This window comes from Narcine bancroftii, chromosome 1, assembly GCF_036971445.1.
Source record: "Narcine bancroftii isolate sNarBan1 chromosome 1, sNarBan1.hap1, whole genome shotgun sequence".
NCBI classification, from domain to species: Eukaryota; Metazoa; Chordata; class Chondrichthyes; order Torpediniformes; family Narcinidae; genus Narcine; species Narcine bancroftii.
The window spans coordinates 433377767-433392239 of record NC_091469.1 but is presented as its reverse complement, the minus strand read 5'-3'; the positions used below and the strand labels follow the sequence as shown (position 1 = coordinate 433392239).

Here is a 14473-nt window from a genome sequence, read left to right as displayed (position 1 = left end):
GGTCTGTACCTGGAACAAGTTGCTAGAGGAAGCTGTGAAAATGGATACGATTTCTATTTTCAAAAGATATTTGTATCGATACATGGACAGGAAGGAGATACTGCCTTACTTTTCATGCACAATTTTTTTTTTAAATTATTGTTGTAAAATTGTTTATATGAATGTTTGTACTGTGATGCTGTCAGAAAACACCAAATTTCATGACTTGTTCATCATAATAAATGGGCTGAGCCCAGATGGACGAGATGGGCTGAAAGGCCTGTTCAATGATGCATGGCTCTAGGATTTCTGTATAAACAGCTAAGTTAGGAACAACATGCAACACAGCAGAAATTATGAGCAAACTCACTTCTGAATCTCATATTCATCAATGATCAATACAAGTTAAGCAAATTTTTTTAAAAATAAAGTTTCCTACTCAGATAGAAGAAGTTGCCAGGGAGGGAATTCTCATTCAAATTGTTGTACGTCAAATCAAGCACCTCCAATGCTGGCAGAGATCCAAATCCTCTTGGAAGAGAATTTAGTCTGTTCATGCTGTTGAGAAAGGGTGGAAAATGAGGTTAAGCTTACAGATGCAAAGTAACAGTTAACAGAGAGATGCAAAGACTCATCCAGCTATATTAACGGTTGGTGCTGACTGACTAGCTGAGTATTTCCAGAATTTTGTATTAAAAAAAAAACTTTTCATCAGAAACCCATTATATTCAATTAAATGCTGTTGACAGATTATTTTCTGATTGATTGGTTGGCCTGCAGTCCATCACCCAGCTGCCTTGAGAAAATGTGGCAGCGATTCAGAGTGGATTGATGGACTATTTTAAAGGCAATAAATGCGATGTTCCATCTTCAACCAACGTGGGGCTGGAGACACAGCCAATGCCTTTGTGAGCCCATCAGCAACCTTGTGCTTATATTTTAAAAAAATAAATTAAAAATGTGGAATGAATTCACACTCTAAATTAGCCCAGGTCAGTGAATTTCCATTCCATCATAACCACTATTTGAGTTGACCTTTCCCACTGCAGACATTTCCCAATGATATTTTCTTTTAAGTGAACTTTCTCAGTATGTGGGTGTGAATGCAAAGGTCATCTTTTATTGGTTAACCTTAACTGCTGCAATCTTTATGGTAAAGTTGAACCTTAGATATGATCTTACCATAACAACCAAAACACACAGGATCCATTTAGCCCATTCTACCTTTCACTTCATATTATGCCTGACAGGCGGTTAAAATGGAGCTGTATCACCATTATCCCAGTCCGTTAATGTTTTTCATTAACAAAAAAAATTCAAATAATATTGTTAAATAATAAATATCCGAGATGGAGAGGGTGAGCAAATTTAAATTCTTAGAGTCAGTATTTTGGAGGACATTTTTCTGGACCCAACAAATAAAAGTCATGGTGAAGAAAGCACGTCAGCACCTCTACTTCCTCAGGAGTTTGCTGAGGTTTGGTACAACAACAGAAACCTTGGCAAACTTCTGCAGATGCATAATGAAAAGTGCGCTGACTGGATGCATCACGGCCTAGTATGGGGGTACCAATACATCTGATCAGAAAACATTGCAAAAGGTAGTGGACGCAGCCCAATGCATCGCTGGCAAAACACTCCCCACCATCAAGAAAATCTACATGGAATGCTACCATCTGAGAACAACAGCAACCATTAAAGATCCACACCATCTAGGACATATTCTGTTCTTTCTGCTGCCATCAGGAAAGAGGAATAGGTGCCACAAGACTCATACCACCAGGTTAAATAAATCGGACAATAAATCTGAACTTTGAACATTAAATCCATTTCTGTGTATGGATGTACTTCTCAGAATCATTCTTGAATGATCTCTCTCCTAATTTTTTAGTCAATGCACCCCAATCCGTGACTCCCCAACTAGCAGAACAATTTTTTCCTACACTGTCAGTTCCCTTAAATAGAGGTTTCTGGAATTGCATTCACAATATGGTGGCACAGTTGGTGTAGCAGTTAGCACAATGCCTTTACAGCGCCAGCGATCAGGACCAGACCAGGGTTTGAATCCCACGCTGTCTCCCCATGTCTGTGTGGGTTTTCTTTGGGGGCTCCAGTTTCTTACCACTATTCAAAATGTTCTGGGGGGTGTGCAAATTGGGCAGCAAGGGCCAGGGGAGAAGTACTATTTTTTTTTAAATGTAAAAGTACCGGAGCTCACCAAAAACAGCAAAAAGGAGGTGCTAGAGCCACTCCATGAGGTACTGGAGCTGCCCCCTGAGGTGCCAAAGCGGCACTCCGGTGAGCTTCAGCAGCACTAAAGCCTGGCATGAACTCGTGGGCCGAAGTGGCCTGCTACAGTGCTGCATGTCTAAATTAAAAATTTTAAAATGTGTTTCAAAATATGAATGCATGCCTTGCTAGACGATTGTTATAGAAGCAGTGACACAGAGCTTCACAGAACTCAGAGTTCCATAACTAAATGCCCAACACAATTTTAACCACCTCGCAAAACAAAACATCAATCCTATCTGCATCGAACCATTTCAGTACCACTAGACAACAACAAAAAAATCAGCATGTGATCGAAGGTGCTCAACTAAAATCAATATACACACACACACAAACCCCTGTATCAAAGGTGGTTGTGGGGGTTCCGTTCCAGCAAAGTCATCTGACCTGCATATCGGTTAAGAAACAGGAATTGAAAAGAAAATATTTACTTTTTTTTCTCTCCTCATAAATTCAATGAGAGTGAATTTTATTCTTCAGCTCAAATTTTTCAGTAGTGATTTGTGAATTCAGTGAAGGTTAATTTCTGTTACCCAAATAGGTGCAATCAATGACATGGACGTGAATGTTGGAGGTATAATTAGCAATTTTAAAGGTGATGGGAAAAAATTGGTGGAGTTGTGTATAGGGAGCAAGTTAATCTAAGGATATATGCAAAGTATATTGATGAAATGCAAAGTTGGGCAGATTAGCAGATCCAAATTTAATTAATTTAAATGTACAAACTGATGCATTTTGGTAAATGAAATGGGGGGCGGTGGCGGGGGGAAAGGACACTTAGATAGTCTTCGGATAAATGTTGATAAACAAAGGAACCTTGAGCTTCAAGCCCAAAGATGCCTGAAGTGGCAACACAGGGTGGTGAACCCATATGTTTGCCTTCGTAGGTTCATGGCATGGAATATATAAATTGGGTAGTTTATGTTGTTTTTATAAAACACTGATTAGATCAGATTGGAGCATGACATGCATTTCTGGTGACTACATTATACAAAGGATGTGAGTGCACCAGAGAATGCAGAGGATATTCACCAGGAGGACTGGTGAGTTGGAAGACTTTAGTAATCAGGAAAAATTGGACAGGTTGGATGAATTCTCTTGAGAGCCAAGGATGCTGAAGGGTGACATGATAAAGTTCATGAAATTATGAGAAGGCACAGATTGGTAGATACTCAGAATATTTCAGCAGAGATAGTGTAGAAGAAGCCAGTGTTAAGATGAGAGAGTGGGAGCGGTGAGACAGCTTTGGCAAACTAGGCAAAGGTGAAACCTGACAGACAGAGCCAGAGAACTGACAGATGTCAGGTAAAGGGAGAGAGAAGCAAGAACACCAAGGGGTCAGGCGGAGCAAGACAAGTCACACAAGGGTGGAATGGGTGATGCAAAGACCAAGGCTGCTGGTATTGGAATCTGAGATGAAGAAAAGGTCAGAATGGTGGTACAAAGAGAGAATAGAGCTGAAGGTGGAAGGGTATTAGGCGGGGGAGGGGGAGGAAGAGGAAAGATTTGAAGATTAAAGAATTAATGAGTACGATGGAGAAAGGGGATATTGCATACTTGGACTTCCCAAATGCATATAATCAAGTGCCACATAAAAGTCGTGCATAAGAAAAGGATATGTGGTGTTGGTAGTAAAGTGTTAGCATGGATAGAGGATTGGTTAACTAATAGAAAGCCGAAATTTGAGATAAATGGTTGGCAATCTGTGGTGAATGGAGTGCCGCAGGGGTCAGTGCTGGGCCCATAACTGTTCACGATATACATGAACAATTTGGAAAATGGGTCCAAGTGTATATCAAAGTTTTCAGATGACACCAAAATGAATGGAAAAGCAATGCACAGAAGATGAAGAGAGTTTGCAGAAAGAAATAGATTAGGTGAAAGGCCAATGGTCTGTTGCATGGAGAATAATGTAAATATGAGGTTATCCACTTTGGAAGGAAAAACAGATCAGATTATTATTTAAATTAAGAAAGATTAAAGCACACTGTTGTGCAGAAAGACTTGGGACTGCTTTAGCATGAAACATAAAAGATTGCTTTGGAAGTACAACAGGTTATGAAAAAGTCAAATGGAATGTTTTGGGATTGAATTTTAGGAAGATTCTGCAGCAAGTATACAGGGTACTGGTGAGGCTGCGCTTGGAGTACCAAGTCTAGTTCTGGTCTCCTTACATGAGAAGATATATTGGTTTTAGAGGCAGTGAGATGAGGTGGTTAGTCAATGAAAAGAGATAGAGTCGCCTGGAATGAAACTCTATAATTCAGAAGAATGAGACAAGATCACATATTTATGAAAAGGAAATATAAGCTAGAGTCAGAAACATTTATTTTCCCCACTGGTAGGTGAGATTAGAACAAGGGGACATAACCTCAAGATTCAGGGCTGTAGATTTAAGGCAAGATGCTTTTCCCTGAGAGCAATAAATCTGTGGAATTCTCTGTCCAGTGAAACAGTAGAGGCTAACTAATTGAATATATTTAAATCAGAGTTAGATAGATTTTTGCACAGTAATGGAGGAAGGATTATATGGAAAAGGCAGGTCAGTGGACTGAGATCAGCCATGATCTTATTGAATGGCAGAGCAGGCTTAACAGGCCACATAGTGTACTCCTACTCCCATTACTTATGAATGTTGTGGGAAGATGGGACTGGGGTGCAATGTATTGATGGTAAAAGGACAGCATGGACAAGGTGGGCTGAACAACTGATGGCTTCTGCCTTGAGCACCCCCCATTCCATTTTCTAACCTGCTCAATAATTTGTTGTCAGCTCCATGAACCAAAAGTCTATTAAAATTTTTCTAATGCTTCAATTAAACAAGCTCCACATTGATTGGCTGGTCAATAAGATAAAAATTAAGAAATCATATCCATAAATCTACTTCCTTTAGTTTTCCCAAATATGCTGGTGTGGCGGCGGATACACTGTTCCTGCAATAACACACACAACCAGACGGGTTGAGATCAGTGAGCAGACTAGTTTATTGCAGACTGCTTTATACTCCCAGCCCGGACCTGGCTGAGAACCGCGCTGGAGGGCACTGACATCACCCAGGCGTCACGTGGTCCCCCAGCGCGGGTTTCTGAGCCCTGTGCTGGAAGGAAGGGAACCCCCCCGACGGCGCCATTTTGACTGGGTGGCCCGCCGCGTGGCTTACAAGCAGGGCCGGTTCGCCTGCCTCGTGGTGAGCCGCCACACTGGTTTGATTCCATTTTAATCTTACACTGAAATTAATATGTATTACAGAGTGTTTGAATTTTTCTCTGAATCAGTATAACTGGCAATGAAGTAGACTGTAAATTTGAGTTTTAATGTCCTTGCATTTAAATGTATTTGGGATGAGTATTCAGGTGGAGTTTATAAAATTTAGCTGAAGATAAATTGCTTTTATTTGGTTTAAAAAAACGTTTGTCCAATTATACATTTCTTAAATTTGGTAACAAAAATCTCACCTGGAATTAACCCAATAAGCTCAATATTGGTACAAAATTTACAAAAAATATTCACCCATCTCTCATGCCAGATCTTTTCAGAGCAATTGCAAATAGTTTTGTCAACAAGGAGTGTCTAAAATTATGAAATCAGCTAAGTTAACTGAGGATGTAAGGACAAAAATCAATCCTAAATCCTGGGTCTTGAGTATTTAATTTTTTTTTTAAATTTTGGACTTGCAACACAGTCTCAGCTTTTGCAACCCATGATCCCCTGCCGCCCAAATCTCTAAGTTAACCTACAATCCCCATACCTTCTGGATATTTTTTTTGCTTATTTGAATTGCCATTCACTCACGATTTGAGTGTATTCACAACAGCGTACAAGGGATTTTTTTTTTATTTTAAGGAAAGTCCTGGAAGATGTTGCTGAGGTAAAAGATCAGCCATAATTTTATTAAAGAGCAGAACTGAGACTCGGGGTCAAATGGACTAGCCGTTCTATTTCTCAAGTTCTTGCTCTCCCTTCTGTATCTCAGAGGTTTGGTGCATCTTCCAGGAAGACGAAAAGAATGTCAGTTCCTTACTGCCCACAGAATTGTGTTTGTCTCTGTCTACAAATGATTCACATGACCTTCAATTAATGTTTCCCTTTTTACATCCTACAGAAGCTCTCACAGTCTGATTTTGTTTTGTGCAGGTCAATTCTTACATTCCAAGGGGTTTTTTTTTTCTGGCATCTTCAGCTCCTTTCTTTTAATCTAATACTATTTCTAAATTGTCTTAATTGGCTAGAGCACTTTTCCTGAGATTTATTTTGCCTTAAAGGCTTGCAATTACTTTCAATGCATGTATTAATTCTTTAAATGTTAATCATTGCTTATTTACTGCCAAAGCTCACATTGCAGCTTCCTGATCTACCATTCACAATTCATACCTCATGCCTTTGAAATTCAATTTATTCGGATTTAATGTCCTGGTTTCAAATTGGAAGTGATTAAAACTGAACTAAATCGCTTTCAACCAGAACAGAGAAGTCTATCATGGCATGATCATCCTTTCATCAAGGCTCTTTAAATGCATAATCCTCAAATAGACCATAGAACGCTAATGCACATAAAACAGGCCATTTGGACTTTCTCGTCTGTGCTGACCATTATTCTGCTCCCATTCCATAATCTTCCAGACCTCTCCCATCCATGTATCTATCCAATTTATTCTTAAGACTTAAGATCGAGCCTGCATTCACCACATCTGATGGCAGCTCATTCCACACTCCCACCACTCTCTGAGCGAAGAGCTTTCCCCTAATGTTCCCCCAAACCTTCCCCCTTACAGCTTCCCCCTCTCGAATTTAACTCCCCCAATCTAAATGGAAATACCCTACTTGAATCTACTCTGTCTATAGCTCTCATAATCTTGTAAACCTCTATCAAATCTTCCTTCATTCTTCACTCCAAGGAATAAAGTTCTAACCTGTTTAATCTTTCCCTGTAATTCTACACATGAAGACCCAGCAACATCTTAGTAAATCTCTCTGAACTCTTTCAATCTTATTGATATCCTTCCTGTAGTTAGGCCACCAGAATATTCCAAATTTGCCCTCACCAATGTCTTAAACAATTTCAACATAACATCCCAACTCCTATACTCAATAATTTGATTTATGAAGGCTAAGGTGCCAAAAACTCACTTTACAACACAGTCCCCATACGTCACCACCTTCAGGGAACAATGTATCTATATTTCCAATCTCTTTGCTTCACTGCACTCCTCAGTGCACTACCATTTACTGTGTACGTCCTACCTTGGTTTCCCCTTCCCAAATGAACATTTCATATTTGTCTGCATTAAACTCCATCTGCCATTTTTTGGCCCATTCTCCCAGCTGGTCCAGATCCCTCTGCAAGCTTTGAAAATCTTCTTTACTGTCCACAGCTTCTATCTTTGTGTCATCAGCAAACTTGCTGATCCAATTTCCCACATTATCATCCAAATCATTGATATAGACAACAAACAATGATGATTCCAATACAAATCCCCGAGGCACACCACTAGTCACAGGCCTCCAGTCTGAGAAGCAATGATCCACTACCACCCTTTGCCTTCTCCCACACAGCCAATTACAAATCCAGTTTACAACCTCTTGATGGATACCTAGTGACATAACCTTCTGAATTAATCTCCCATGTGAGACCTTGTCAAAGGCTTTACTAAAGTCTATGTAATCAACATCCACAGCCTTTCCTTCATCTATTTTCTTGGTAACATACTCAAAAAACTCTACAAGATTCATTAAACATAACCTTCCATGCACAAAGCCATGCTGACACTCCTTAATCAGCCCATGACTATCCAAATACCTATATAACCTATCTCTCGGATCTCCTTCTTATAATTTACCTACTACTGATGTCAGACTCACAGGCCTAAAATTACCTAATTTATTTTTGGAACCTTGTTTAAACATGAGCTACCCTCCAATCCTCTGGCACCTCACTCATCGCTAAAGACATTTTGAATATATCAAATAAAGCCCCTGAAATTTCTACACTAGTCTCCCTCAAGGTCTGGGGGAATATCATATCCGCCTCGGGTGATTTATCTACCTTTAATCACAGTAAGGCAGCAAGCAACTCTTCCTCCTTAATCTCCATATGGTCCATGAACTTTCTATTTGTTTCCCTTCCTTCCTTATGCACGATGCCAGTTTCCTGTGTAAATACTGATGCAGAAAAACAGTTTAAGATCTCTTCATCTCATGAGGCTCCACACATAGTTGACCACTCTGATCTTCGAGGGGACCAATTTTGTCCCTTACTATCCTTTTACTCTTAATATACTTGTAGAAAACATTCAGGTTTACCCTCACATTATCAACCAAAGCATCTTTGTGCCTTCTTTTTGCCTTCCTGATTTCTTTGAATATTTTCTTGCATTTTCTGTACTCTTCAAGTACCTCATTAGCTCCTTGTTGCTAACACTTGCTATACACTTCCCTCTTCTTCACGAGATTGCCAATACCCCTTGAAAACCTAATCCTAGCATACCAAATGCTTCATACCAGATTTAAAATCGCCTGATTTAAAAATATTCAATCTGCTTCTGTTGTCCTTTCTGGCAGACCTTTCACACAATTACTTGACATGAAGACAAAATCCTGGTCTTCTGGTTCAATTGGCAATTATCTTAAATTGGAGTTGTTGATCAAAATCCTTCTACCAATGATAAGTAATTTAAGTGAAAAGAATGAGCAGTTGTGTCCCAGAGCAGTAAATAAGAACGGCTGACTGGTGTTGGCCCTATGCTTCGAGTTAGATCAGGAAGACTACTGCACATAGTTTCTCATTTGCTAACCTAAGGAACCTGAAGTTTTGAAATGGTTATCAGTGTAAACCAGTCTACATCACATTAATGAGTGAACCTACTTTGGCAGTTTTACCAAGCTAAAATAGTCAGGAACAATTCTATTAACAGAAACAAAGGACAATTACAATTAATACATTTTTACTTTGTTCTATCATCCATTTTAAACTCTACATGTTCCACAAACAGAAGTGCACAATTTATACTACCTCTTAATAACGTGAAAGAGAGCAGGTTCAATCAGAACTCCTTTTTTCAAAACAAGAGTATCAACCACCTGATGGCAGTCGGTCTCTTGTGGCCTCAATTTTTGCCTGGAGGACAGTTCTGCAGAACATACTTGTGATATGCTTTGCTTCCAGACTCTTTGCTGTGCACATTTGACAGCCTATAGAAATTTGACCTCATTCTAATTTTTACCCAATTAGTCCATTCTGCCATGGTCCATGAGGAATGAGGTTGAAGATTCACCAATCTGTTACTTGTTTTAAAAAAAAATCTGATACCACAGTACAAAAATTGCATTCTGTATTTCATTCTCAAAAATAATTTATAGTAAAACCCCTGGTATCCAGCACTTATGAGGATTGGTAGATGCTGGGTAGTGTATTTGATGTTCGCATGGATTGGCAAACTGACCATCAGGCGGTGCCAATTTTAAACTTTTCCATTATTTTTTAAACCTATATATTTTCCACAATTTTTTTTTGTTGCCTGTTGTTTGAGACTGCTGGCTGCTTGAATTACGGATAATTGGGATTTTACTGCACATGATCAGCGCAACAGTCCAGCTCTCACCTTGAACAGAAAAATGAATATTAAATCTCATGGTTCACGTACACCATTTCAGATTGAAAGAGATCAAAAGGTTTAAGATCAGCGGCTTACTAACAGAAGTGAGATGGAATGCAATAAAAGCAAAACGTTTTTTTGAAGATCTTAATTTACATCAAGTCCAGACTGAATATTCAAATTGAAAAGCAGTTTATGAATTTTGAGTAAAATGAACTTGGGTATACTCAGCCCCATGCTGCAGTGGACAGGGGTCAGCAGCAGAGAATTACAAGTTTAAATATAAATTTATTAAACTTGCTGCGAAAAAGAACATCAAATTGGATTAAATAAAATGGCCTCTTTGGAATTTCTTATTTAAATATCAAAATTAAGTGACATTTGGGATGCAATGAAAAGTGTAATTCGTGAATGGCCATCTCACTCGCTATCTACACAAAATTCTTGAATTTCATCATCACCTTCCACTCCAACACTATTGCCAATAGCATCTACTTACCCAAGGTTAAGATGTTTCAGTTTCTGCAGGCTACTGATTTGCATTGGGAGGTCTTCAATCTGGTTGTTGAAAACATTCAGCACCTCTAGATTTCTCAGGTCAGCTATGTTTGGTGGAACACCTGAAGGGAACGGAAAAGAAATACAGTTAAATCCACATTAATTTTACAGGAACAGTAAACAGGAAAGAGTGCAACTGTATCATTTGTTCTTAAATTTAAAAATAAACCAATGTTTAAATTTTTTTTTTCTAGCACGGTACAAGCCAATTTTGGCCATTTAAACCTGTACCGCCTAATTACAGACAAATTAACCAACAACCCCATACATTTTGGGGGGTGGGATGAAACTGGATCACCCAGGAAAAACCCATGCAGATACGGGGAGTACATACAAACTCATTACAGACAGCGTGGGATTCAAACCCCAGTCACGATTGCTGGCACTCTAAGAGTTATGTTAACTGCTATGTTAATCGTGCCTCCCCACATTACCATAGTGCCCCATTCTTTACTTCATTGAGAGAAAAATTTTCAATTAGTGATTGGTTACAGATAAATACTCAATGAGCAGAAAGTGGGGGGGGGCATGTGGTGTCAAGAGAATCTTTTTTTTCTGCATCCAAATACAAATATGTTATTACCAACAAAAAGTTGAAAAACTAAATTTAGCAAAACATACTGAACATGGAAAAATGGAAACAGATGCGCTTTATTAAATATAAATAATGTAACAATAAAAAAAGCAAGAAATTAAGCCTGAGCAATCTATACCATTAACTTAAGAGTTGACATCCCAGATACAAAAATCACAGTGTTCATGAGCAATATGGGTTATTAACTGTTGATTGTAAAAATGCAAAATGACAGAAAATCCAGAATTTGTTTAATTTAATGAAACCATATGAAGGGAATTTTTGTGATCAACTTTTAGAGAATTTGTAGAAACAAGTAAATAATGACAAAGTCACTCCAAGGTGTACCTCACTGGAAGTTATTCAAAGCCAGTTAGCACCTGTCATTAAACAACAATTTAAAAATACCAAGAACCATCAATATTGGTTACCTGATAGAAGCATACAATATTATATTTGTAATACAAATGTGTGTAGTTCTGGTTACCAGGATGTGGAAGCTTTGGAGAGGGTGCAGAGTGCTGCCTGAATTTAAACAGAATTAGTTATAAAGAGTGGTTGGGCAAATTTGGATTCTTTTTGGTGGAAAGATAGAAGCCAAGGGTGACCTAATAGAAGATTATTAAATGATGAGTGGCATAGACAGGTTAAATGGCTTAATTTTTTTTACCCAGGCGTGAAAATATTCAACACTAAAATTCTTGCCATAATTAACTGGGCTAAATATCCTGTTTCTGGGCTGTATAATTCTATAACTAAAGAAATTAGGTTTAAGAGGGGGCACGTTTAAAAGACACGAGTGAGGCAAGTTTATTTTATCCATACATGCAAACAATACATCTTACATCAGTGGTGTGCAAACTATTGGAAAGCATTCTGAAGGATGGGATCTATGAGCATTTGAAGAAGTACAGAAGGATAGCCACTGATGTCATGATAATGAATATGTATGAGATGTACCGGAAATCATGTGGTATGAGAGAGAGAGAGATAAGAACACAAGCAAGAGAACAAAGGAAATGGGAAAATAAAGCCACTGAGAAGTTTACCTGACAAAACTTGTGTTTAATGTTTTATTAACTTCACATTTCGGGCCACAAATGTGACAACTACAGCTTTGTGAAGGGAAGGTCCTGCCTCACAAGCCTAATTGAGTTTTTTTGAGGAGCTAACAAAAGAAATTGATGAGGATAGGTCAGAAGATGTGGTCGACATAGATCTTACAAAGGCATTTTGTCATCCAGAAACTCATGAGACATGGGATCAGTGGAAAATTGGCTGTGTGGATAAAAAAATTGGCTTGCAGGAAAAAAGCAGAGAATGGTAGTGGAAGGAAAGTATTCTGCCTGAAGGTTGGTGACTAGTGGAGGGTCACAAGGATCTGTTCTGCAACACCTGTTCTTTGTGACTTTTATGTGACAAGGATGAAGAGGGGGAAGGATGGGTCAGTAAGTTTGCGGATTACACGAAGGCTGGAGTAATTGTGGATGGAGCTGAAGGTTGTCAAAGGTAACAAGAGGATATAGGCAGGATGCAGAGACAGGAGGAAAAGTGGCAGCTGGAGTTCAATCCGGAGAAGTGTAAAGTGATGCATTTTGGAAGGACAAACCAGAAGGCTGAGAACAAGGTTAATGGTCGGTTACTTAAGAGTATGGATCCATATATCCCTCAAGGTCACCACGCAGATTGACAGGATAGTTAAGAAGGTCTGTGGGATGCTGGGCTTAATTAATAAGGGGATAGAGTTTCAGAGTAGAGAGGTCATGTTGCAACTCGAATTGTGTTCAGTTCTGGTCACCTCATTATAGGAAGGATGTAGAAGCTACTGAGAGAGCACAGAGATTTAATGGGATGTTACCTGGATTGGAAAACAAGTCTTATGAGGCAAGGTTAGCAGAGTTGGGAATTTTCTCTTTGGAGTGAGAAGGATCAGAAGAGACTTAGAGGTCTACAACATTATGAGAGGCATAGATAGGGTGGAAAGCCAGCACCTTTTTCCCAGGGCAGGAATAGCAAACACCAGAGGACATATGTACAAAGTGAAAGGAGGGAAGTTTAGGGAAGATATCAGGGGTAAGTTTTTTTAAATTTATATACAGAGATGTGGGTGCCTGGAATGCCTTGCCATGGTGGTTGAGGCTGAAACATTAGGCCATTTAAGAGGCTCTTAGATAGGCACGTGGATGGAGAAAAAGTGGAGAGTTATGGGGTCAGGATGGTTTAGTACTATTTTTTAGGAATATATGGGTCTGCACAACATTAAAGGTTTAAGGACTTGTACCGTGTTGTAGTGTTCAATGTGTCTGCCCGGGAGGTAGTGGAACAAATGTAATTACTTAAAAAAAAAGGTGTATTTAGTCAGGTACTTGAATAGGCACCCTGTCGAAATCCTGTTCCAGACTGAAAACAAAATCACGAGGACTAATAAAACAATAGCTCTTCCACCACTGAAGCAAGATGCACTGATCCATAATTCCCATGTTTCTTGAACAAGGGAACTGCATTTGCTATCCTCCATAGCTCTGGTACAACTCCTGTGACCAGGGAAGATGCAAAGATTATTGTCAATGACCTACAAATTTCTTCCCTCACTTCTCATAATAACCAATGGTATATCAGTCTTTCCCTGCTGACTTGTGTATTAAAATATTTTTCAGAAACTCCAACATACTTTTCTTAATCTCTGCAAGTTGCAACACATTTTCACGAATGGATTTAATGCAGGCAAATGGGATTAGGGTAGATGGGCAAACTGGTTCGCATGGACATGGTGAACCAAAGAGCCATTTCTGTATGACTCCATGACCTTATGACAATTTACATGGATTTCATAATTTCAAAGGGTTTGTTTCAACTTGAAAAATCCCCAATGCTAAAATTCAAACATTGGCAATGCATGTTTGAAAGAAGAGCAGATTATGTTTCAGAAAAATGAAGAAATAAAAATAAAAAAAAGTATTGTCGTAGAAATATAGTGACAAACCAGAACATTATCCAAATGGTGAGCCCACTGAATGCTGGTGCTCGGAGATATTTCAGGTTTCTTTTTCCTAAAAAGATAATCACTTACAGCAAACATTTAGGAAGTTAAATGGGATGGTAACCTCTATTGCAAGAACGAAGCATATATGCTACACCTGCATATATATTTTGTGTATGATCACCCTGGAGTGCTGGTCGTCTTGGTCTGTTTCAATATCCTCAACCTGGAGGTAATGAGAACAATATTATCTGGATTGATTATAGGTCTGAAGGAGTTAGTTTATGAAGATTATGCAGAAAGAGTCTATGCTTTCTGAAATAAAGAATGAAAAGTGATCTTACAAGAGATCTAGAGGCAGCATAGGAGAAACACCTTTTCATTATCTGCCCAGCTGAGGAGAATCAAGAACTATGGATATACCATCCATTTTACATAAGGAGGTATTTCTTCTTTCAAAGGATTATGAATCTTTGGAATTCAGAGCAGTGGAAGCTGAGA

General features: G+C 38.9%; 1 protein-coding gene across 2 annotated transcripts in view; it reads right to left on the bottom strand.

The window, feature by feature from the left end:
* rsu1 (Ras suppressor protein 1) overlaps nucleotides 1-14473 on the bottom strand; it is a 188704-nt gene that overhangs the window by 112429 nt on the left and 61802 nt on the right. For both annotated transcript variants that reach the window (XM_069914262.1, XM_069914263.1), the window contains exons 4-5: nucleotides 10360-10480; nucleotides 419-537 (exon numbers count right to left, since the gene is read on the bottom strand). In XM_069914262.1, coding sequence (XP_069770363.1) covers nucleotides 419-537; nucleotides 10360-10480 — 240 coding nt within the window. The remainder of the gene's footprint in view (nucleotides 1-418; nucleotides 538-10359; nucleotides 10481-14473) is intronic.